Source organism: Pelecanus crispus, chromosome 10, assembly GCF_030463565.1.
Source record: "Pelecanus crispus isolate bPelCri1 chromosome 10, bPelCri1.pri, whole genome shotgun sequence".
Classification (NCBI taxonomy): domain Eukaryota; kingdom Metazoa; phylum Chordata; class Aves; order Pelecaniformes; family Pelecanidae; genus Pelecanus; species Pelecanus crispus.
The window spans coordinates 31704004-31727340 of record NC_134652.1 but is presented as its reverse complement, the minus strand read 5'-3'; the positions used below and the strand labels follow the sequence as shown (position 1 = coordinate 31727340).

The 23337-nt window shown below is 40.9% G+C and overlaps 1 protein-coding gene across 1 annotated transcript; it reads right to left on the bottom strand.

Annotated features, from left to right (window-relative positions):
* Positions 1–681: 681 nt before the first annotated feature.
* Positions 682–22653, bottom strand: MMRN2 (multimerin 2). Its single transcript, XM_009483443.2, has 7 exons — positions 22376–22653; positions 8993–9115; positions 7636–7742; positions 6158–6226; positions 4964–5137; positions 1941–3848; positions 682–1070 (listed from the first exon to the last, which is right to left on the bottom strand). Exons 1-7 carry the CDS (start codon positions 22651–22653, stop codon positions 682–684), a joined length of 3048 nt encoding a protein of 1015 aa, XP_009481718.1.
* Positions 22654–23337: the final 684 nt, after the last annotated feature.

The window sequence follows — 23337 nt, the reverse complement described above, 5'->3', positions numbered from 1 at the left end:
TTGCAGTGTAATTGAAATACAACACAGGCCCAGCAGCAAAAAGACCAGGCCATTTCTAAGATCCTTGCTTACGAATACTAGCATAGGGTGCATCTTACTGGGTTTGGTCGATCTCTTCTGGTGTTCACATGTTGTGCACAGACTAAAGCATTGAATTGGAGTGAGTTGCAGAAGTTTCCAAGAGAGTCTGTGGTCCACAGAGAACTAAAAGGTAAAATTGTCCTGGCTTCGTGGTTTTAAGCTACTATTCACTAAATATGAGAGTTGTTATATACAGTCCTTCCTCAAATCTTTTCCTTGCCAGTGGTGGGGATATTTGCCATGGGAGAATACTCTTTTGCCAGGGGAAAGGAGAAATTATTTGTGTTACAAGTGAAGAAAAGTCCCACAAGACACTTTTTTCTAATTAGGTGCAGTTCTCACAGTGGAAGGATTTGGGAATGTGTGTGCTGATACATTTGGAGTCCAAACCATTAGCTTATCACTTGAAAGAAAATCCCATTGCTGCTCATAAGCAACTAATCAAAAGCCAAACACTTCCAGAAAAGAAGCATGAAGACAAATCTAGGGTAGTGCTATGTTTAAACACATGCAGTAGGATTGAATACATCACAGATGAAGCAATAGTGAATTGATCCATTGCATCTATGGAAAGATACCAATAAAACAAAATGTCACTATTCAAGTTTTAAATATTAGGAATCCACCCATTGTTGTCCCGGGTGGACTCCGTTTCACTACAGAGCCCTGCAGCAATTCAAAGCATACTTTCTCCCCCTTCTCCATTTCTGCCATAGCAAAAGTAGTCATGGTGTTTCCATTTGGTGTTTTCCTCTGATTACTTGACAGAGTTTTTTTGTACCCACGGCTGAAGGAGAGTTGTCCTAATGCTGGTCCTGAACTAAACTCCACAGAGATGACAAACAGGTAGACACCTTTATGCGGTGCTTTAAAGTAGCCGTGTTCAGGGAAATAGCTATTTCCATAATTGAGGTAAGTTTCATTAAACCTCAGAGTTTTTTCTTTATCCTTTCCTTCTGAGAATCCCACATGGAATGCCACCAGTGAGTCTGAAAAAGAAAGAGGAACAGGATTTTAGCAGTAAACACTCTTCCCTCCCCAGGATCATTAAGGTGGGAGATAGGGTGAAGCCCTATCAGGCCTGATTTCTGTATACTCCTTTGTAGAGCTAAATGCATGAAATGGGCAAGTGCCTGGGATTAGATCAGATGGTTTTGCAGCACAGATGCCTAAAGTGCCTGATTTTTGCTCTATGTTAAATGTCCATAACAAGGGCTACAATCATAAAAGCCAGCGCTAAAGCTGTGGTGGTTGTAATGACCAGGTACTTATGGCCACATGTTTACAGGGAAGGGGAACTGGCCGGTCATAGTGAAGTATAAACTGAAAACTTGTCTCTGAAGCTTAGCAGTAAGAGACAGTGTGTGCTTTCTGGTCAGTCCTTCCTGTTCCACTTGTGCAAACCACAGCAGTTCATTTAATCTGTCTGTCCACATTAGGAAGGATTTGGTGCTTTGAGTATGTTCCTTCCAGACTCAAACAACAGAGGAAAAAGAAGCAAGACCAGGAAGCCTAGCATTCCCCATCAGCTTCAAAAGAGAAAACTGCTACTACATTAACATGAGCATCTACAAACAGAAGTTGTGTTCTAAATGTCTAAGGTTGAATTAGTTCAAGGCCAATTTTCCAGCAGCTATAATGGGTGTAATTTTATTGGCCTCGAGCAGAGTGCAGCAGTGTATCAACTTGGTTCTCACTTAAACTGCTTATTTTGAAGGAAGGGAAGGATGTTAATAATGTCAGAATTTCTGCCTCCAGCATCCCACCAGATACTGACAACTAATATGCTCTGTGTGTGTAACCTACAGCAGGGCCTAGAAAGAAGCTAGTACATGAACAAGTAAAAGAACAGAACCCACCTTTTTCCAAAAGTTCTGTCTGCACTGTATTTTTTCCACTTATTTGCGTATTTTCTCTGTGCTTCTCAGGCTTTTTCTTGTCTCTTTGCTTGTCTTGACCTTTGTGTTGCCTTCTTGCTTTTCTGGTCAGCATTGACTGAATCTTTGTAACATCCAGACTTATATTTGAAGCAACTAATTCTTCATTGCTTCCAAATAGCTTTTTAAAAATCAGCAGATGTTCCTCCAGCTTCTGCTTGATGGTTGCTAAATTTGCTGAGAGAATTTCCACAGAAATGTTGAGTGGCTCAATTACATTTGCTATTGTATGATTGCAGCAGAGATTCATGTCACTTCTAGATTCATGCCTCTTGACTGCCAGGCTCAGGTGTTTGATATCATTCTTCAGAGTCATGATATCATTATAAGCTGAGCTATCCAAGGAGTCATCTTTGGCAGCCTCATAGTTAGGTTCCATATGTTCTATGATGCTGTGTTGACTACTAACTTCATCTGGAGTAGGGGAAGTTTGTGTTTCTTCTTTGGGATGCTTAGGAGATGTACGAGCATCATGATTATTCTGCTGACCTCTCTCCAAGAGATGAAATCTCTTTATAAGAGATGCTAAAGTCACATTTTGTTCTTGGAGTTCATCTGAGAGATGTCTGAGAGATTCTTGCAGCTGAGATACTGATGATATTAGGATACTAGGATCTTCTTCAAACAAGACTTCCATAAATTCTTCTCCCAGTAAAGCCTCCAGTGCTGCTTCATGCCGCATGGCATCTTCCAAAAGAGAGCCAAAAGAACTGTTGAGATACTTGATGTGTCGATGAATTTCTTCATCTTTCTTCTTCAAGAAGCCTATGTCTTCTGAGAAAGCCAAAACTTGCGACTGAAGCTGTCTGTTTTCTTCTTGACGGAGACTAAGGGACTGATGAATAGATGGAAAAGCTGAGGAGAGCTCTTCAATTTCATTCCTCAAGAGATCTCTGAAAACTGACTCCAAGTGCTTCATATCCTTTAAGTTTGACTGGGTGCCTTCAAGGGAATAAGTGATGTTCTTTAAATCTTCCTCCAGTACATCAGTGTCAGAAGATATTCTCTGGCAGTTACATTCCTCCATGTACCTCAACAGATTGGAATAGTTTTCCTGAAGATTTGAGAGAGTTTGGTTGAGCTCTGATATCTGCCTTTCCATTGCTGCTTTGTTTTCTTCCATAATAAGTGATTTCTCCATTAAAGTTACTGTAAGATCTTCTGGCCTATACTTTGAGATGTTTTTTTTTAACTCCCTAAACCACCTCTCTAAAATGGCAATATTCTGAAAGGCCACATCTGAATCCATGTAAAGGTCTTTAAGCTGCTTTGTATGCCCTGCCAGAATGTCATTTATTTGTCTGATGGTTAACTGGGTATTTTCATCTTTGGGACCACGATGTGAAGAGAGTTCTGTTAAATTTCTTTTCAAAGTTTCAAATTTATTTTCAAGATTGTTTTGCTCTTGTTGCATGTTTGCTATGCTGTTGTTCAAAGCTAAGAAATGGGACTGCTGTATCTTATGAAACTTCTTGAGCTTTGTGTCAGTATCGGCCTTGATCATGGTGAGATTATAATGAATACTAGCCTGTTGCATCTGCAGTTGGTTCTCTATATCTCTTTTCACCTGATCAACTTTCACTGCGTTGTCTTGGACTTTTGATTCAAACTTAGTTCCCAGCTCCTGGAATTCCTTCTTGGGCACAGTGCTCTCTTGGAATCTTTTTATGCTTTTCTTGTTGGCTTCCACATCATGGGACAGGTTTCTTACCATGTTTGAGAGGTTCTGTAAGCTTCTGTTGAAGCTTGCCCACATTGGGTTAAAGTGTTTCCTTAGAAAACTCTCCACATGGGGAAATAAAACTTGCTGCAGAAGCCTTTCCTGTAGATCTGTTAACACAGTTTTAAAAAAAAAATTTAATTAAATTTAAATTCTGCTTTTGGAGCACATCTTAATCTGGCCAGGGTAACTCAAGTATGTATTTTTTATAGTAACTGCCATCTTACTCCCCAAAATCTGACCATGTGATAAATTTTGACAATTGCAAAAATAGCCTACTTTTAAATCAAGGTTACTGCGAAGCACATTGTGTCTTTGAGTCTGCAGACAATAACTTAGATATGTATTGACTGCCCCATTTAAGTCATAAAAATGCTGCACTTTGAAACCCTGGACAACCAGTTTTGTAAGTGGCTGTAACTGCCCATTTTCGCAACAGTTCCTAGCTGGTGGGCTCTTGCTCATTTGACTGTCTCATAATGTTATTCTTTTTCTGATGCTTTCTATAATGCACCTTCTACTTCACAAAGTATATACAGCATCTTAACAGGTGAATGTTCCAGGCCAGGACTAAATAACTTGAAAAATCTGTGAAGTATCTGTACTAGGTGTGAATTATACTAAGGCTTGATTTTGAACTTTAATGTTCAAACTTGAGTGCCTTAAAGATCACTGAGGACAATGGTCTGTATTATTAGGAAATGTTTCTGCGAGCCAATGGCTCACATCAGTAGGTCAAATTTGGTAGCTCTCTTTTTTTCCCACTCCTATATACGGCAGGAATAATTTTCCAGTGAAGGGTTGAATGTTCCATTTTTTTTACATACACCAGTCTGATATTCCACACATCAGAGTATATAGCATGAGTATGAAAGAAGAACAAAAACCAAACTTAAACTCTGCAATCCCATAGAAAAGAAGAAGCCACAGAAGCAGAATAGTAAGCTAACAAGTTTTAAGAAACCTCTTTATTCTGTGTTTAAGGCATATTCTGAAATTCTAGAGAAGTGCCAAGGAATCTGCCTTTCATTTCATTTCCCGTATCAGGTTACTCTTGAATTCAGTTCATTCATTTGTATTGGAATTGCATCCATTTTTGCTCTCTTCAGAAACAACTAGCAGACCAAGGAATATCAGGGTATTTTTATTTTCAGTTTTTCTTCCTGATCTGTGTGGTTTTACAGGGCCTATTGGCAGGCTGATAATTCTGCATCAGACCTCTCACCTGAATTGCTCTGGTTCACTTCTAACACCATGCTTGTACCGTTGTTTTCAAATACTCTCTGTAAGTCACCTAAGTTGCTGACTGCTTGATGAATATCACTTTGAAGATCATCCAGTAATGCCTCATGATTTTGAATGACTTCCAACATTTCTCTTGAATCCACAGATGTTGACACTAATCACAAGATTAAAAAAACAAAGTCATGCAACAGAGTGCAGCGACCAGGCAACAGGTATTCCAACAAGACCTCTGAGAACACCTGTGTACTTTTTGCTCTGAAACTTTTGCCCGGACATTTGGGGGGTTTTGATTTATAGCACCTGAACTCATGGTTTCTTTGCAAAGATTTTTTTCAACAGTGATGAAAAGCTAATATATTTAAGTATTAACAGAAGAACTTAAGCCATGCTAGCTATGATGTCAGTAAAATACTCTTCATGTAAAATCTCCCATGCCGTAAAAATGTTCTGGAATAATAACTCCTTTCAAGCCAATTGACTGAAAGGGTAGCAAGGTTTAACAACCCAGAATAAATGGATAGGATGAAAGAGCACTAAGTCCTGTAAAGCAACTGCATGTTCATTCAGTGCTGAGAGCATAATGTAAAGAAGACTCTCTTTCAGGGCTGCAATACTACCCAAAAAAAGCCAGTTGCTGGAAGATACTTAACAGCACTGCAAGCCACACCATTTCCCCAGAGGGTAAGGAAAGGTCCTTCTTGGATATTTGGATTGGTAGGATAGAGTGCCTGAGGTATGACTCTACGGTACCTCATAATAATAATCTCAAAGCTCCTGGATAGCTGCTCTAAACCAGCATTTGAATAGATTGTTTTTCTGGTAAGACCTCTGAACATGGTGTGCTTTCCTGTGAATCCGCTTAGCAGAGCAAGGGGTTGAACATGCATGCCATTGAAAGGTTTAACACTCTGTACCAGCTGGTATCACTGACCGGCCAACATAAAACTTTTGAAACTTTCGGATGCTTTGTCTAGAGCATTCATGTAGTGTTACACCAAAAACCCTCATTTATGCCGATAAAGGTAGTTGTGTAAAAGCTTTCTCAAATAATGCTTTCACTAGAGAGATTGTCCATAGCTTATCATGTTAAAATTGCAGCTAAAAATACATCTTTTTTTCTGATCTGTGACTGAGAGGTAAAAGAATGGCAAGCAAAATAACTTTAAGCACATACTGTGGTTTGAGAACTCCTCTTCTTCCCGTCCCTCAGTTTGATTTCCTGGCACCGGAATAAAATTGGGATCTGCAATTGAGATGTAATAAATCTGTGAAAATGTTTTAGGTGCAGAAAATACTACAGTTTAGGAAGGCACCACAGGGAAAATTCATGTGTAGTGTTACTGATGTGGAGACAGGCTTCTGCGTTGCAGCTTTCTTAGGGAAAGAACATCTTGTCTGGAGAATTTACTTTGCTTACGGTACTGCGCTAGCATACAACATTGCATAAATTATAGTGCTGTGCAGTAGGGGTGGGGTTTTTTTAACTCATGCTGAGTTATTGCTTTTTTTTCTGGGTGGTCTTATCAAAAGATCTAGAAATTTCTCTTCCTTGTTCCACAGTTACCTGAACTTTCTGATGGCGCCAACTACAGTGAGTGATGCTGTACAAATGAGGAGATAAAGTTGGAGCAGCTGGTCAATTAGTGTAATGAAGGAGAGACTAAACCAGCACCACTGTATTTGGTAATATCCTTCCAACATTATAAATGAAGGTCAGGCTGGGGTATCACCTTAGAGATAAATCTGTGAAGAAAAGTTAAACCTACAGAGATAAAAACAGGAACTCCCATTTTATCCATGGAGACTGGGTAGGTGAGCTAGACAAAGATTGTGTGAAAATTTTCACACAAGTGTTTGACTTTTTTTTTTTGTTTACAGTTGCCTAAATTACTAGGGGGAATTGCCTTTTATCTGTTTAAATTCTCCTTCTACTTTTGGAGTATTATTTGCCAAATCCTGCCAATGCCACGAAGCACTCCGGTTTTTAAACCACACTGTCCCCCCTCTCTTTTGCTTAGGAGCTGCATGCATCATTATTCAGCAGTGCAAAGAGGAGTAGTAATTTCTTGTATGTAAAGGCTGTTGCTAGACCTTCCATGGAATTAACAGCTTGGGCTGTGTTCTTGGGTCATCAGGCTGCTCCCCACTCTAGGAGCCACTAGCTGTGCGGCCGGGGTAAGCGGGGAGGAGGCAGCGATGCAGGCTGTGGAGTGAATGCTGCCTACCTTGTTTGAACTTGGATACGCTGTGATATCCCTAGCCAGGTGAATTCACCCTGTAAACTGACCGTGGGGGCATTTCGCATACTAGCGTTGCTTTTTGATGTCACCAGTTTCTACCTGGAATTAGGCATTCCTGGATGGACTTGTACATCTGACGGGCCTCCCAGCAAATGAATACCTTTATCCGTGTGTAAAGATTACAGAGGTGCTATTAATGGAAAAATAAGTAGCTAATGCTAATAGCTACTAATTGCAGCTAATTACAACTACTCCTTGTTTCACAGTATCAGTGACTTGGGGCATAGCAGACCAAAGGAAATAAGGCATCAATTTTCAAAAAAAAGGAAAAACAAATAGGCAAGCATTTCTTGCCACTGTGACTGGCATTTAGTCATTAATTCTCTCCCACTTGTTCTCTAGCTTTCCTTACCATGCTGTTCACAGTCCTTGCCAATAAATCCAGGGCAGCATTTCCACTGCAAAGACTTCAAAACCTTCTGTTTCACTTGATAGACTGGCTTCAGAGCTGTTCTGTACCTGGGGAGTAAGGATCTGGGCATTAGATTGCAAGTTACTGTCAGCTGGAGTCGCTCGGGGTAAATTCACTGACTAGCAGCAGTCTGGTGCCAAGCGTGTCCTAGATGACTAATGCACAACACAGTTAAGAAACTTGCTCTAAACTGTATCACTACTGCTTAGTGAAACATTTAGGCAGTCCGCAGCAATTTTTTCCCCTACATAATATTGCTTTTCAGGACTACTGTCTACAGCAGGAGGTGAGTGCAAATTCTTACATGCAGACAGAATGTAACTACTACTTAGTGAGCAGGGCTCCAGTGGTCTGCCTCTCGCTTTACTGTTCTTCAGTAGAGATCTTTTGCAAACATGGTGGCACTGATCTGACACAAGTCTGAGAAATGTCACAGGTGGCAAATTTATGTAACTATGAGAAACCCAATTATAATATTTATTGTAAGAGAGTCCCTTGCAATCAAGTGTGGACTGAGCAGCTTGAACTTCTGCAATATTCTGATGAGTTGTAGAGAAAGTTTTCTTTATAAACAAATATTCCAAAATGTCACTGGTACCAAGGAAGATACAAATTTGTTAAAAACTCCACTAGAAGTAATCATGAAACTTTTTTTTTTTGTTCAGAGAAAGAGAAATGAATTGTATTAACAAATAACAAAAGCATTTTTGCAATCAAGTAACCACATAGATGTGAAAACACGTAGGTGACTATTAAATATTATTTCACTTCAAAAGCGTGTTGTGATTCAGCGTCTCCCAACTTCAAAAATTTAACAGTCGTGGTACCTTAAGGTAGACTATTGGCTTTTATCAATATTCTTTGGGCAGCCAGTCTTTCTGAAAGAAGAGTAAGCACTGGGGCAATTGCACATCTCTAACTCCTGCCATATAAATGGTCTCACTGATGGCCACAGGCAGAGATTTTTTTTTTTTTTAAGTTATGCGGGTGTATTAAGACCTGAAAATCATGGAAAAGGTACGGTCTGTTTCTTTCTGAATAAACGTGGGAAGATTTGAAAAAACCACTTAATCACCTTGTAGTCCTGTATTTGATGGCTTGGAAAGGCAGTTGTTCTCCCAGGTTACTTGAATGCCTGATCACCTTAGGTACATAAATCAGACCCTACCTCACTTGAGTATTAAACAGAGTTGGTGCTTTAATTCTTAAAATGTATCACTAAATACTTTTGAATATATCATTTAGATACTTCAGAGAAAATTATGTTGCCTTCATTGATTTTATTTAGGATACTTACATGATCTTCTGGCAGTCTGGCGCTCCGTTTAGACAGGGCTGTTGGGAGTTGACAATGTACTTCTCCTTCATGCAGGCCTCTGTGTATGTTACCAGCCGGGACTGCATGAAGGAACACCAGTTCCTAGTGGAAGACAGACATGGGAAAGGAATTTGAAGTAGGTCTTTTAAATAAGTCTCTACTTGTAACAGTGCCAAGGAAGAGTGAAAGGCAGAAGGGCCTTCTATTATTTTTTTCTTCTTTTTTTTTTTTTTTTTTTTTAATCTGGATCATGAGGAAAGTGGAAAATGCTTGCTAGCTTCTCCGTCCACTCCCAGTTCATTTGTTTTCATTTGGGATACTTATCTGGGTTTGTTACAAAAGGGTTGATTGTCTGAACTTTGACGCATGAGTTCCATTTCCAGTCCTTTCATTTAGCAGTAGAAATTTCCAACTCACAATAACCTGCAGGTTAATGTCACTTGAAATGTCAAATTGCCTTTCTCAGCATGTTGCCATTTCAGATTCCTAATGACTGACTCATCAAGTTGAGGCAGACTGCTTCTGAAAACTTAATCCTGTATAAACTTCATTAATAATCGGTGTCTCCCTAAGCAATACTTCTTCAAGATAATATAGTAACTGATTGGATTTTATTAATTAGACTAGCTTTGAAATAATTTCTCCCATCACCTGCAGGAAAATAATATTGGAAAAATGAGGGTGGTTTTCCTGGGTTTTAGTGTTATGCTTATAGCAAGGACATGTGATTTTACTAGTCTGGTAAATTTTCCAAGTCAGAATTATATAGACATCTGTTAATTCCAGAGTGTAGGTGAGCCTCTTCATTTTCAAAAGTTTAAAGTTAAGACATGGAAGTGTACTGTTGGTTGAAGTTTGATGGTTAAAATCCAAAATCAGAAGTGACAGGAAGTGAGGAGTAATAACTGTAATGGGAAATGAAAAAAAAAAAAGTTATGATTAACATCTGATTAATTAGTAATTGCAATTATTGTTGATAAACTATGCATGTATTCAACACACTATTTCAGGTGGTGTGTTTACAGAAGTTCACCAGTTAGACGCAAAGGGATCCTACTGTTCTCTGGATAGCAATGAGTAGAAAAGGAACGTGACAGCTTTGTTCGGACAAAGAAAGTATAGGGAGACAAGGGGTCCCTGCTGTCTCACTGTTTAACTTGGCTACAAAACCGTCAGAGGAAGAGCCACTGAACCAGCAATTGCATTTTACAGACAACCTGTCTTAAAGATAGTCTGGGGCCTTGTGTTTCACACGAGTTTGGCTGCATGTCCTGCCTATTGCAGCAGAGCACCTACAATGGTTATTTCTAAAACTGTGTGCACACGGGGCCATTAGGAAGTTGCAGTATATCACTTAACAACATACTGATGTTAAAACGTGCTAATCCTCTTCCTTAGGGAAAAGGTGGGGTTGAGCAGTTCAGAGAGAGAAATGAAAAAATATATACCACCCTGTTGTGGTTTAACCCCAGTTGGCAACTAAGCACCACACAGCCGCTCATTCACCCTCTCCCCCCAGGTGGGATGGGGGAGAGAATCGGAAAAAAAAGTAAAACCTGTGGGTTGAGATAAAGGCAGTTTAATAGGACAGCAGAGGAAGAGAAAGTAATAATAATGATAACAGAATATACAAAGCAAGTGATGCACAGTGCAATTGCTCACCACCCGCTGACCAATGCCCAGCCAGTCCCCAAGCAGCGATCGCTGCTCCCCGGCCAACCCCCCCCAGTTTCTATACTGAGCATGGTGCCATATGGTATGGAATAGCCCTTTGGGCGGTTTGGGTCAGCTGGCCTGGCTGTGCCCCCTCCCAGCCTCTTGTGCCCCTGGCAGGGCATGGGAAGCTGAAAAGTCCTCGACTGGTGTAAGCACTGCTCAGCAACAACTAAAACATCAGGGTGTTACCAGCATCATTCTCATCCTAAATCCAAACCACAGCACTGTGCTTGCTACTAGGAAGGAAATTAACTCTCTCCTAGCTGAAACCAGGACATACCCTCACTGTCATAGCAAATCCACCTCAACGTTCTGGAGCGTCTCTATATAGACAGGTCCAAACAGGCTGTCAGGTTAACGGTTAACCCGACTGGTTCCTGTGCTGGGAAGTGGAGGTGGGGATTGGATTTAGTTCCTCTTTTCAAATGAAGATGCGGTTTTTGAGAGATAAGGGGCTTACAGCAGCACACTGACTCTGGCAGCTCAGCCTCTGTGGTTTAGGCTCTGCAGCGGTGACCTTCCACAGCCCGTGGCACCTGGGCATCAGGCAGGCTGCAGAGGACTCCATCTTCCCCAGAGCCCCATGAAATCCAGCTCTTCCCTTTGCAGCAGAACCTGCGGCTCCTCCAGACGTCCCTTGATGCTCGCTGGGTTGGGGCTGTTAACTATTCTGTACCAAAACACCAGACTCCACAGTTTAAATCACGGTCTCATTTTCCAGATGGGAGGATTGGCATGAAATGAGTTGCAAAAGGGGTTTGAGGCCTTTGTCACTCCCTCATGGTAAAGCACCTGCAAAGGAAACAGCTCTCTAATTGTCATGAAATTAGCTGTCCTGGTTGAAGACCACTTGAATCTCAAAAACTGAGCTACTCTGCTATGTTAGATATCCATGTGACAGGTGTATTAGTGATGGCAAGAACTGGTCTTATGGTTTGTTTTTTCTTTTTCTTTTTTTTTTTTTTTCTTTTTAAAAAACATTGTTCTTCCTGATACTGCTGCTGGCAATTCAGTACTCAAAGTCTGTCACTGGAAATTTTGAATGCCCGAGAGTAAATCTGATGAGCAAGCAGGTGCTATTTTCACATGATTTTGTGTTTTTCTCCCTCTGTCTGGCATCTCTAGGAGTCTGCCTTTCTACCTTCGGTAGAACAGCATCCAGCATAGTCACAGCCATTACTATGAGCCTTAGAGCTTGCTCGTGTCAATATATGTATATCTGCTTAAATGAACCCTGGAGAAAAATTAGAAATCATATCATACGCCATTATGCATACTATTAAATTCCTTTCCTATAAGAAATCAACACTAGTTTCTCAGAACAGAAGTAAAATCAGGTCTTACACAGTACTAGTCGTGTCAGTTGGGGTACGTGGAGAGATCAGGAGGCTCTTGGACCCTGTGAGAGATAGCCTGTGTTATAATGGAGCAGGGCATTGTATGAGGGAGAGGGGCATATCCGATAGAGAGCAGCTGAACTTTAGGCAGTATATTTTTAAATGGGAAGACAGGAACCAAATCTCTGATAATCAGCATATATGGGAAAAGTTTGCCTCTCTGAGAGAGTTGCAGAAACAATGGGGAACTGAGTCTCGCACAAAAGCAGAAGCTGCAGCCACAGCGGCCGGGTGGCTGGGAGAAGGGGAAGAAGCTGGAAGGAAGCTGGAAACATGAGGAGGAAAGGGCCGGCAGCCTGGGCTAGCTGGGAACAGTTCACCAGGCTAGCTGGGACATACAGAGGCTTTTCTGCTCCCCCGTTTCTTAAGGAGAATGTGATTGCGATTTCAGTGAACACCCACACAAACAAAATTCTTCATCTTTTAGAAGCAGGGGCAGGAATCTGGCAAAGCCTGCGGCGCTGGGAAAGCTGAGCAGGAAAGCAGTCTGCTGCAGCCTTGGCTGTGACTTTGAGCCAAAACAGCTGCTTTGGTGAGCTGTAGTTTTAAGAGCCTTGGCTGTGACTTCAAGCCAAAACAGCTGTTTTGGTGAGCTGTAGTTTTAAGGCCTTTTCAAGAGACTGGGAGAACTTTTGTGCCTATTATCAATGGGAGTCTTTTTTCCTATGGGACTGAACCAGAGGACAAATCTCCAAGTTTTTGTTAAATCATTACTCTTCCAGAGTCAAACACTCTGCTTGTGTCACCAGGCGGTTCAGTTTAAAGCCAGCAGACCAACACACTGCTCTGGCTGACATCTGCCTCCAAGGTGTGTGCATGTCTGCCGGGCTGTATGAGGCTGCATCGCTTTGCAGTGGTTGGAATAGGATGAATAACTGAAACAGAGACCCGATGTGTGCTTGTAGTTAGGCTGTCACATGTGCCTGGCAAGCCATGGCTGCGAGTGGCTTTTCCCCCTCAAATCCTCTCTGGTTTTTTTATTTTTTGTGGGGAGATTAAGTGAGAGGGTGCTGCTGCTGGAGCTTGCTAGCATTGTTGCTAGGTGCAGTATCTTGGGTCTGCCCATGGGATGCCTGCCAGATCCAGGCAGGAGTCTGCATTCAGCGTGGAAACCTCCTTTTAAAATAGAATTCTTTGGCTTTAGCGTTTTGTTCTTTCCCAATGAAAACAATCCACGCCCCATGAATCATCAGCTGGACTCATTTGTTTTTCCCACCGTACACAGCTCCCCAACAAGTCCTTTGAGTCATGCAGGCCGTACAAATCTAAACCAAATGTTTACATGCATCAAACGTGTGTGAGCAAGAATGGGGCATCATATGACTGAGTACTTTTGCTATATTGCACATGTAAATGTGCACACAAATTTAATAGAAAATATGAGGATTCCCTTTCAAAACCTATTAATGTGTTGGAGGTATCTGGTGGGCTTCCCACTTGTAGAAATAGCTTACGTTGTATCAGAAATGGATCAATGGTTGATCTCAACTTGATGCTTACTTTGGACAGTTACTAGCATTATGCAGAATGAATAGCATGAAGAAAGGGGGATTTGATAGACTCTCAATAAAAACTTCCTTTAATGGTGGTCACACTTCTTTGTGTCCATTTTTCTGTAGTATCTGCTCACTAGTTCTCCTTCACTTGATCTTAAAAGCTTACTTGTGGAGCCGAAGTGCTACACAATACCATGTTTTGGTTTTAATAACAAAAACTTTTAGTGGTTTTGAGTTCCATGAAGCTTATAAAAATGTATTTTCATCAAATAAGTAAATAAGGCCTACTTTTCCCATCTGTAATGAGCTGCAATATAGATAACATGTGCCCAAAGGTGAAACTTTTATTGCAGTATTCTTTGCACATTTTGTCAAATGCTTCCTTTAAGGAAACTTTGATATCTGTTACTGAAAATACTCCTTAACTGTATTAACCTTGAGGGAGAATATGTCATATGTTAAGTGGAACAGTTTAAAGACTTAGAAAGGCTTGATCTAAAGTTCAGTGATGCGAGCAGGACTTCTTCTGCTGGCACCAGTGGGCTCTGAATCAGGCTCTGAAGTTTCAAAGAGCTGCTCTTTCACAAATAGCAGTTTCTTTATTCAGCTGGTTTCTGCAGTTTTGTGTTCTGCTTCTGTGGTTTTTTCCCCCTCTTTGTAATTATGTTGCTTCATTCACTGAATATATAACCAACTTAACACCCTCTGCTTTTATTCTCTTTAATACAGTTTCCTTTTGATTCAAGCCTCTGCTGCCAAGGGGAGAGGATAGAAAGAAGTTGCTCATGTGAGGAGAGCAGAAGAGCTTTCTCTCCAGTCTGGTGAATGGTAAAGTTTATAACAATACTGCAAGTTAGAGCAACACTTAAGGGAGCCCCAGCAAATGCAGGGCTACAGATGTTCAATTTGTTCAGTTGCTTTTCCTGTATTACATTCCAAGCAAATTACTTGTTTTTCTTTAATCAGGAACAAAGGTATCTGAATAATTTCCTTTACTAGACTAGGCGGGTTTTTTCTAGGCTTTCTTCTAATCTCCTTATTGAATAGAGTCTTCACATGAAGAGAGTCATCCATTTTTGCCTTATTTTGAGGCAAGTGTGTTCTTTTGTCTGAGGTTAAATACATGTGATGACAAGGCATTCTGTATTTAAATAAGATTCAGCAACCTCAGGTTAGCTCAAGCTCCTTTTATTTGAACATTTAAGGTCTTGAAACTAAAAACTGATCTTACAATGATTTTTTTTCTTACGTTGGATACTACTACTGCTTTTACTGAAACCTTGCAAAATGCAGGTAGTTCTGTCTCTGATTCTAGAATTTGGCTGGGCCACCTTATATCATAGCAAACAAAATAAAACCCACAGAACCAGGAGAAAAAGCAAGATGGCTGGCTGCAGTAATTATCACTCTGCTCAGATGAATACAAGGTAGTCTCATTTCATACACTGCTACACCAACAATTGCAGTGTGACAGTGAGTAATGCCCCCCAGCCCAGCTAGGTACCTACATGCTTTATTTTTCTTAGTTACATGTTCTTATGATTGGCACTGCAGTGCATAATTTTAGGCACTTCCTAGGTCAGTGGAATTTTTGCTTGAACAAAAGCTTCAGGACTTCAGAATGTTGTTTTCCATAAGTTTTGTTGTTCCTTTGGCTGTAGTAGTGCAACTGAGTTGTCCTTCACATCAGTTTCCTCAGGTTTATATTCTCAAGGAAGCCAGTGTCTATGGTTACTTCGAAAACTCCTGTCCAGCCATTCCTGTGTCTACCACTGACAGAGCACAACACTTTCCAGTTCCACAACGCTTTCCTTTTCTGTACAGTGCAAAAGGCACCAGATAAGCAATTATTGCTGCTTAAATGTGCTACAAGATGACAATAGAGGACTATGTTCTTCTAATTTAAACAAGCAATTTTCCACTAACTTGTGCAGAACGACTCCTGATTCATACCAGTTTAAGCGGAAAAGAAGTATGGGGCTTTAGCTATGGAATAATCTATGTTCTATTTGTCCCTCAGTGCAAAATTCTCACTGGTAAGGAAAAGCAGCCTCAATAAAAGAGAGGTAAAATATCACACTTAAAATTAATGCAAACTAGTACTATGCACGTCAGGTTTAAGACAGATGTATCTTTTTATTCATTACGGAATGCAGAAGGTATTCATGTTGAAAAAGGTACTGGCTCTCCGAGGGAACACAGTGTGCCACCGGGTTTTTAATTAGCAGATAGCAAGTGATCGCTGGTGGTCTGTCAGAGAATTCTCCAGCTCTTCCCAAGCAGCCAGCAGTCCTGTATTACAATCAGACAGCAGAAACTCCTATTTCTCTGTCTTTCCCTTAGGATGAGTAGAGCTCTCAGGCAGGGTCTGGGATCTTCCTGTGAGCCATCCCATGAACCACCCTGGTTTGCACTGAGGTTTAAGCAGGCCAGTTTGCAGTTTACCTTAACAAGCTGGGCTGAAAAGAGTGGCAGTAGGAGCTTCAAACGTGGATTTCCATACAGTGCTGGAAGTCTCCCAGAGCCCTGAGTAATGCTGGTTGAATGCCACTTTTATTCCAACAGTAGTGCCAGTTAATCTGTTATCAGTTGGGACTTGTCCTGCAGAATGTCCTAAAGACTTAATGCGGTGAAGGCTTTCTGAGCAAAACCAGTCCTGAACCTGGAGCCTCACTGGAAGCAGGAACTCAAGAGAAAGCAGTCTTGGATGGGAGCTGGTCTTGAGCCAAATACTGTTGTACAAGCTACTTCAGAGAAATAAATGCAAGAGGTTTTTCCTCTTCACAAAGCTTCCATAGCCATTACCTCATTTATATTATCCTCCCCACAACGGAAGCTCTACAGCCCGCTCACAGGGCAGCTTACGCTTGGATTTCATCTTTTGATTCCTGCAGATTTAAGGTCACCCCTAGTCTAGCACACTCAATCCTTTGTCAGACCTTGTCTTGAAGCAGGAATCGCAGCCAGTAGCCACCTACTAGCACAGCTGTATTGATGCCAGGGACTCAAAAGTGCATGGGAAGACAACCTTCCCAGATAGAATCATAGAATGCTTTGGGTTGGAAGGGACCTTGAGAGATCATCGAGCCCAACCCGCCCTGCAGTAAGCAGGGATTGAACCTGTGAACTTGGCATTATTAGCACCATGTTCTAACCAACTGAGCTAACCCGGCTGCCATGCACTTGTGGTGCAGACAATGTGCACCAAGGGTTTCCCTGATCATGTTTTGGGCATGAGTGTAATTTTGTTCAGGGTTCGCCACTGATAACTCGTTCAAGGGGTATTGACCCTCACAAGTAGGAAGGTGTCGGATCCACGTGGTAATAGTGCTGATGGTGGTTCTGTAGCTATGCTGAAACAAGAGATCCCTTGCTATCTGCTGAAAGAATGAATTGCTGCAGCTTGCACTAACGAGCTGTGAAATAAAACAATCCTTTGGGCACAGAGGGTTCAGTAACTCCTGTATTGCATGCGATGAAGCTGTGTCATTTGCATCAAATATGCTAACAGGGAGCTATTCCACCTGCAGCTGTGCAGCTCAAGAAGAGCCAAATATCGGAGAATTTCCTAAAGTCCTGAAAGTAGCCAAGTGCCTAACTTTGGTAGGAAACCGTTGCTTCTGTTAATGAACTTGGCACCGCAAAAGCTATTGTTAAGTACTCAATGGCCATTCCACTAGTTTGCAGGATGTCAGGGGCTGAAGATCACATTTAGCTGCATTTCATCCAAACCTGTTTTATTTTAAGCATATGTTCTATGCCCCCTTGCTGGGAAATTTCAGTATCCGGTAAGCTTCTTAAGAAAGTCCCTATCTAGTTTTGAAGAAATAGATGAGTCAGCGTGAAACTGGTCTTAATTAAATCGATGGATGTTTTCCTGTAAAAGTGGACCAAAAAAAAAAAAAAAACCACTATTAGGGTTGAGAATTGTTCTGACTTTCCCTGGAATAAGATTGATTTGGCTTTTCTCTGCTTGTTTACACTTCGGAGGATAGTTGTTCTGTATTTTGACACCCTGGGTAATCACAGAGAGAGGCCTGTTTCTTTGGCTGTCTCAGTGCTCAATTAAAGGAAGAGGTGTGTGTTTCAGTGAGATAACAACACACCTGGTTGACACCAGGAAGCCTTCCTCTAATTAAAGGTGACTTCACAGAATCATGTGTCCAAACCTCAAAATATGTTAATGCAATTAAGGATTTACTTATGAAAAAGATTTCTGCCTTTCCTATTTATAGTTCAGGTGTTAGGGTTTGGGGGGATTTTTTGGTTTTTGTTTTGGTTTTTTTTTTTTTTGCACACACATTGTAATTGTGAGAAAAATCCCAATAGATGACAGGCTGAGTGTGTGTTTATGGATTAAAGAGAAAGAAGAAAAACTAAACCAGCTACCCAGCTGGAGGGCAAATCCAAAACAGGGGCTACTTGGCAATGATTACACTTTTGGAAAGACAGGAGTTCTGTGAAACTTTGTCCTAGATGGGGAAACCAGCTTTAGTTGCTTTGCTCCTTCCCATCTCGTCACCACAGTCCATTTCTCCCTCGCTGTGTGAGCCATCCATTTGGGGACCAAATTTGTCAGTGTGGTTACTGAGGGGGAAAGTTAAAAATAACCTGCTTTTTCCTAAGATTATTTTTAACCTGGAACATTTAAGTGATCTGGTTTACAGTGTTACTTGACAGACAGTTCAGGCCAACTGAGGGTACAGGCAGCTTTGGGCTTTGCTGTCAGAGCTAGCATGTGATGGGATTGCGCCTTTTAGATGCTTCATTTATCTTTTTTTTTTTAATTAAATATGAACACTAAGTGCATGAAATCTGAGTTGTCAGCCTGACTGTTCTTGGTGTTGCGGGCACATGGATTAGATTAAAACCAGCCAGCTACAATTCTGCTCAGTGCTGAGAAAAGATAGGAGCCTTGGGCTACAGTGCTCCACTAATGGTGCTTCAGTGCATTGCTTGATTTGAGAAATAAACTGTTGGTAGGGAGAGAAGACAAGCCCTTCTGAGTGTAATTACTGCAGAGGTCTTTCCATGGATCTCAGATCAACAGTGGTAAGTCCATGGCAAAGATAAAGAGAAGATGGCATGTTCTTCCCAGGGCCAGGGAACCTTTCGTTTCAAAGGCTGGGTTCCTGGCCCTCATACAGCCGCATGGAGGAGGACACGTGTACCCAGTTCTGTCTGCCCAGGTCTGAGCTGTACAGCCTAAGGGCAGGCACATAGCTGTGTACTTACACAGCCCTCCAGCTTCCCTGAGGCCAGCTCATGTGTCATCACCAAGTATTTGATGGAAGCGGCTCTAAAGAAAGAAAAATCTACAAGGTGGCTTGTCAGTTAGGACAAGTTTTCACAAGCTATCAGGTGTGTCACCCACGTAGCAATTGTCAGGATAACAATAGTGATGTATTATCTCCTTGACATATTTATTATCCAATTCAATATGAATTGATCAACAGTTGAATTGGTTACACCTAATGATAAGTATTAGAGTAGGTGATGAGCTAATGCAAAGCTAATGAAAGCTCGTTTGATATTTACTGGATCACTTCTAGAACTTCCACATATCTGGTCATGTCCCAGGCACCTTTTCAAGCCTCACTTTAGCTGCCTGTATCCACACAGGAAAGCCACTAGTAACAACAGAGTGTTCCCATGAAGTTCTGCATTAGGCATCTGTTTTATATGGGAATTGAAGAGCGCAAATGTATTTATTACCTATTTTGGGTATTATGCATTGAGCATTTATGACATCCAGAACCTGGTTTTACTGTTCTTGCTCTTCATCTTCCATTGCTAAAACAAATGCTAATACAGTTCAGCAATTTCACAGTACAGATCTCTTCATATACTTGTGCTTTTATTTCCCTTTTTAATTCTGCAGAAAGTTTGGGTACACATGGATCCATTTACCTCAGCCATAGAATAAAATATCTAAAGTCAAACCAATCAGTTCATATGAGGTACAGCTGCTGGGGAGGAAAGGAAAAAAGATTATTTCCATTGGAAAATTGGCCATTTTTGATATTTTTTCTTTTGTAAATAACAAGTACAAACACTTGTCCACTTTGAACATGCAGAGCTTCTCTGGTGCACTCAGATAAAAGCAACATCTGAGATACTAAACCATTACCTAGTTTTTCCTCTAAAGAATAGTTGAAACAAATGGATTATTATCCACACATTTCTTTTTTTTTAAAGTCACCTAAAGGCCAGTGAGTTCTTACTGATTTTCTTATTTTAAAACTCTTATTAGAATAATCTTGTTATTCTGAGAGGAATTAATTAGTAAAGTAACATATCCAAGCATTTGACTGGGATCTAATGAGTCATTTCACCTTACATGATGAAACAGAAACCAGGGGATTCTGTCTGACTAGTTACTAGTCATGATGGTCTCAATTATTCAAATAGCTGCAATAAGAAAAATAATAATCTCAATTTTTAAAAAATCTGAGAATACTTTGTAACAACCACTATTCCTAATACATAGGGAAAATAGCAAGAGGTTGGAAAAAAACACATCATTTTTATTAGAAAATTAGAGAGTCAAAACTTTGTCTCAGAGACAAAATTACCATAGATTTTGTTGGTTTGTTTGTTTCCTAGTTCTGAAAATAAAGTATTTTCTTATTTCAAAAGCAAACTAGAAATGGGACATAGTTTTGGTAGAAAACTATTCTCTACCACCCCGGGCTGTTTTATGGTATGTCTTTATGTCCTGACATCTCTTAATTCCTGATTAACTGCTGATGCTTTTCTTCTTGCTTTAGATACATAAGCCCAAGCCTAGTTCCTCGATGTTTTTTCCAGGCATGTGTCACACTTGTAGGGAGGAAATACCAGATTGATGACAATGCAATTCTTGTCTATGCATAGCAGCTTACTCCAGCCATGAGCACCTGATGTGCACTTGAGGACTTCAGGCTCTGAAGGTACATTGCTTCAACCATTTGCAAAGACTTTTAGAATTCGGAGTGCAGTTACAAGGGGAGCCATGCTGTCCCTTTTTATTCGCACTGTCTCCCCTCACTTTGGGACATAATTCCTCTCAAAGTCTCAAATTTCTTTCATAAGACATACCAGCTTCCTGGGCTTGTGTGCGCTATAGATGTGATAGCTCTAGCAAAAGAACAAATACCGTAAAGCTACTGCCAGGCTAGATTTTGATTGCCTGTAGTCATCAACATAGCTTTGTAATTGGGAAGAATGGTATGATTTGACTCATTATGCAACTATCTCCATAAAAGGAGGAAGTATTTATCTTCTTGGGAGGAAATTAGGATGAGTAATAGCTGGTGCTGAACTGAATTACACAAGCTGGTGCTGAACAAAGTTACATAGCAAAGGAAGAAACCCCTATTAGGACAGTATGTTACAGCGTCTTGCTGACCTATACATGCACCTTTTTACAACATTGAATTTTCGTAGTACTTATAGTTTTCAGAATGCTTTTGGCATTTCAACCAGGAATCAAATGATTACCACCTTGCAGTATAACATAGAAGTCTAGAGTACCACTTAGACTTTGTTTTCCTTCCTCTGACAGTGTCTGAAATGCATTAACCAGGAGCTGGTGAATTAACAGTGCATGCCATTATTGAACACTACCCATCAGGAAACTGGAAGTCAGCACTTACAGGCTTTAGAAAATTACTTGAGGTAATGGTGGGAGGTACAGGTTTGTGGGAAGATGTAGTATGAATGGCAACAGGGTTTTAATACACTCACCATGCTACGTGCAGGAGGGAGGCCTTAATTTTATATGTAGATGGGATTAGAAACAAGATTGCATACTTTAGTTAGCATGAAAGGGAAGCATGACAAGAGCAAGGTTTTGTAGTCTCTTTCCATCTCCCTTTCTTCCTTTCCTCAAGAGCATTTAAAGGGAAAAATACCAGGGCATCCTAAAGCATTGAGCTGTGAACAGCACTCACTTGTGCTGCTGTTTCAGCTCTCCAAAACAGGGCTCTGCAATACTTATCCATCAGGGCTATAAAAGATTCATTCACTGCCCTGCTTGGTTTTCACCTACTTTAAACATTGAGGGACGTACTTAACGTGCCCTGTAAAACTTAGAAAAATCATAGTGTTTGGAAATCTTTCTGGTGAAGTACATGCCTTTTCTACTCGGGCTGGCTACTCTTCTGCTATAGATTACCATGAGAAGCATTTCACTGTCATGAAAACCTTTGGGGGCGTGAATTTGTAGTCATTTTCATACTTATTCCTTACATTGTTGTATTTACTCCTCACTATTTTTATTTTGCTAATGTCCTGCCATTCTCTTTCCCTTTCCATCCCCAAGGCCCAGGACTGCAGCCAGGCACATTCCAATGTGCAAAGGTTGTCATGATCAGCAAAAATAATCAGCATTGGTTTGTGATGAGAAGAAGCCAGTAAATTCATTTCATCTAGTTCTGCTTTGCCAGAAATAGTGTTTTGTTTTATGGTGCTACAGCAGAACTGGAAGGCTTCATATCTGCCAGGTGTGTCCAGAGACCCCATTCTGCTGTCTCAGACTAGGACGAGGGCTGGTCCCATCTGTGCTTTCATCCTCCACAAGCAATTTAGCTTTCTGTTTCTGTAGTTAAAACATTTTAAACCCTCCTGTCTGGATATAGATTGATCCCTAAAATCTAATATATTTTAATGAGAAAGTTCTATTGAAAATGGTCCTTTATCAGCAGATTATAAAGGTAGCAGACAGGATTGCCCTATCATTACGTGTAAGACAGACACATTGGGGTACTTACCCATTTCGGGACTGTGGGCTCGCAGCTTCAAAATCCTCTCTCTCTTCCTGATGTGAGGAGATCACACTTGAAGGGTAATCTTCAGTATCCTCCCTGAGCCCTTCTGCGTCCCAATAACCTTCTTCCTCGTGTGACAGAGGAGTCCTCTGGGGGTATGCAGAGGTGTCATAAATTCGTGGCTTGTGCACTGAACCATCATGATATCCATGATGGTCTGAGTGTTTGACCAGCTTTGCCAACCCTATTATATTACAGATGAGCAACAGTTTCACTAGCATCATGGGTTTTGCCTACCCAGGTACACCTGTCTCTTGTTCTCTTCTCTGAAGCACAGCCTGGATTAATTCAGGAATGCCCCGGCAATATTCTTTAACTGGAAAGTTGGAAGAAGGAAGGGGAAAAAAAAAAAAAAAAAGATTTGTAACAAAGAGCGGAAAAAGCTTTCGACCCTCCCAGCTACTGTGGAAATGTCCGTGGCTATTGAACAATGTGAGTCTGGTTCCTGTGTGGGGCTCAAACGTCTCTGACAGAGGGGAAAAAAAAAGGTGGTAGGAATATAGCTTATTTAAGGAACTTCTGAGCTTGGCTGCCTTCTAAACTTATCTGTGAACAGGAACTCGGCTTTTATCAACTGCCTGCTCCCTCAGGCACAGGAAAAGGATGTTAGCTTAAAGGAAAGGAAGAGAAAAGAAAGGAAAGAAAATACTGAGTGGTGTAACAGACTCTCATTACAGTGCCAGAAAATGTCACAGACCTGCTTGCTCCAGTGTCTGCACATGGGGTTTTTTCTGCAATTTAAAGGCTGAAATACCCTGGCTTTAGCAGCATAATATTTGTGGTATGTACAACAAATTATGAGCATTAAGGGATTCGGAGTAAATGCACAGCAAAAAAGAGGTTACAAACATCCATTTTCTGTGTGGCCTTTGCAGAGTAGCTCTGTGAATCGTACTCTGTTCCCA

Coding starts and splice junctions, on each gene's coding strand:
- MMRN2 (XM_009483443.2), bottom strand. CDS start 22,653: ATGCTAGTGAAACTGTTGCTCATCTGTAATATAATAGGGTTGGCAAAG. Junction 9,116..22,375: donor AGCCCACAGTCCCGAAATGG/GTAAGTACCCCA, acceptor GTCTTCCACTAG/GAACTGGTGTTCCTTCATGC. Junction 7,743..8,992: donor CCAGACTGCCAGAAGATCAT/GTAAGTATCCTA, acceptor CTTACTCCCCAG/GTACAGAACAGCTCTGAAGC.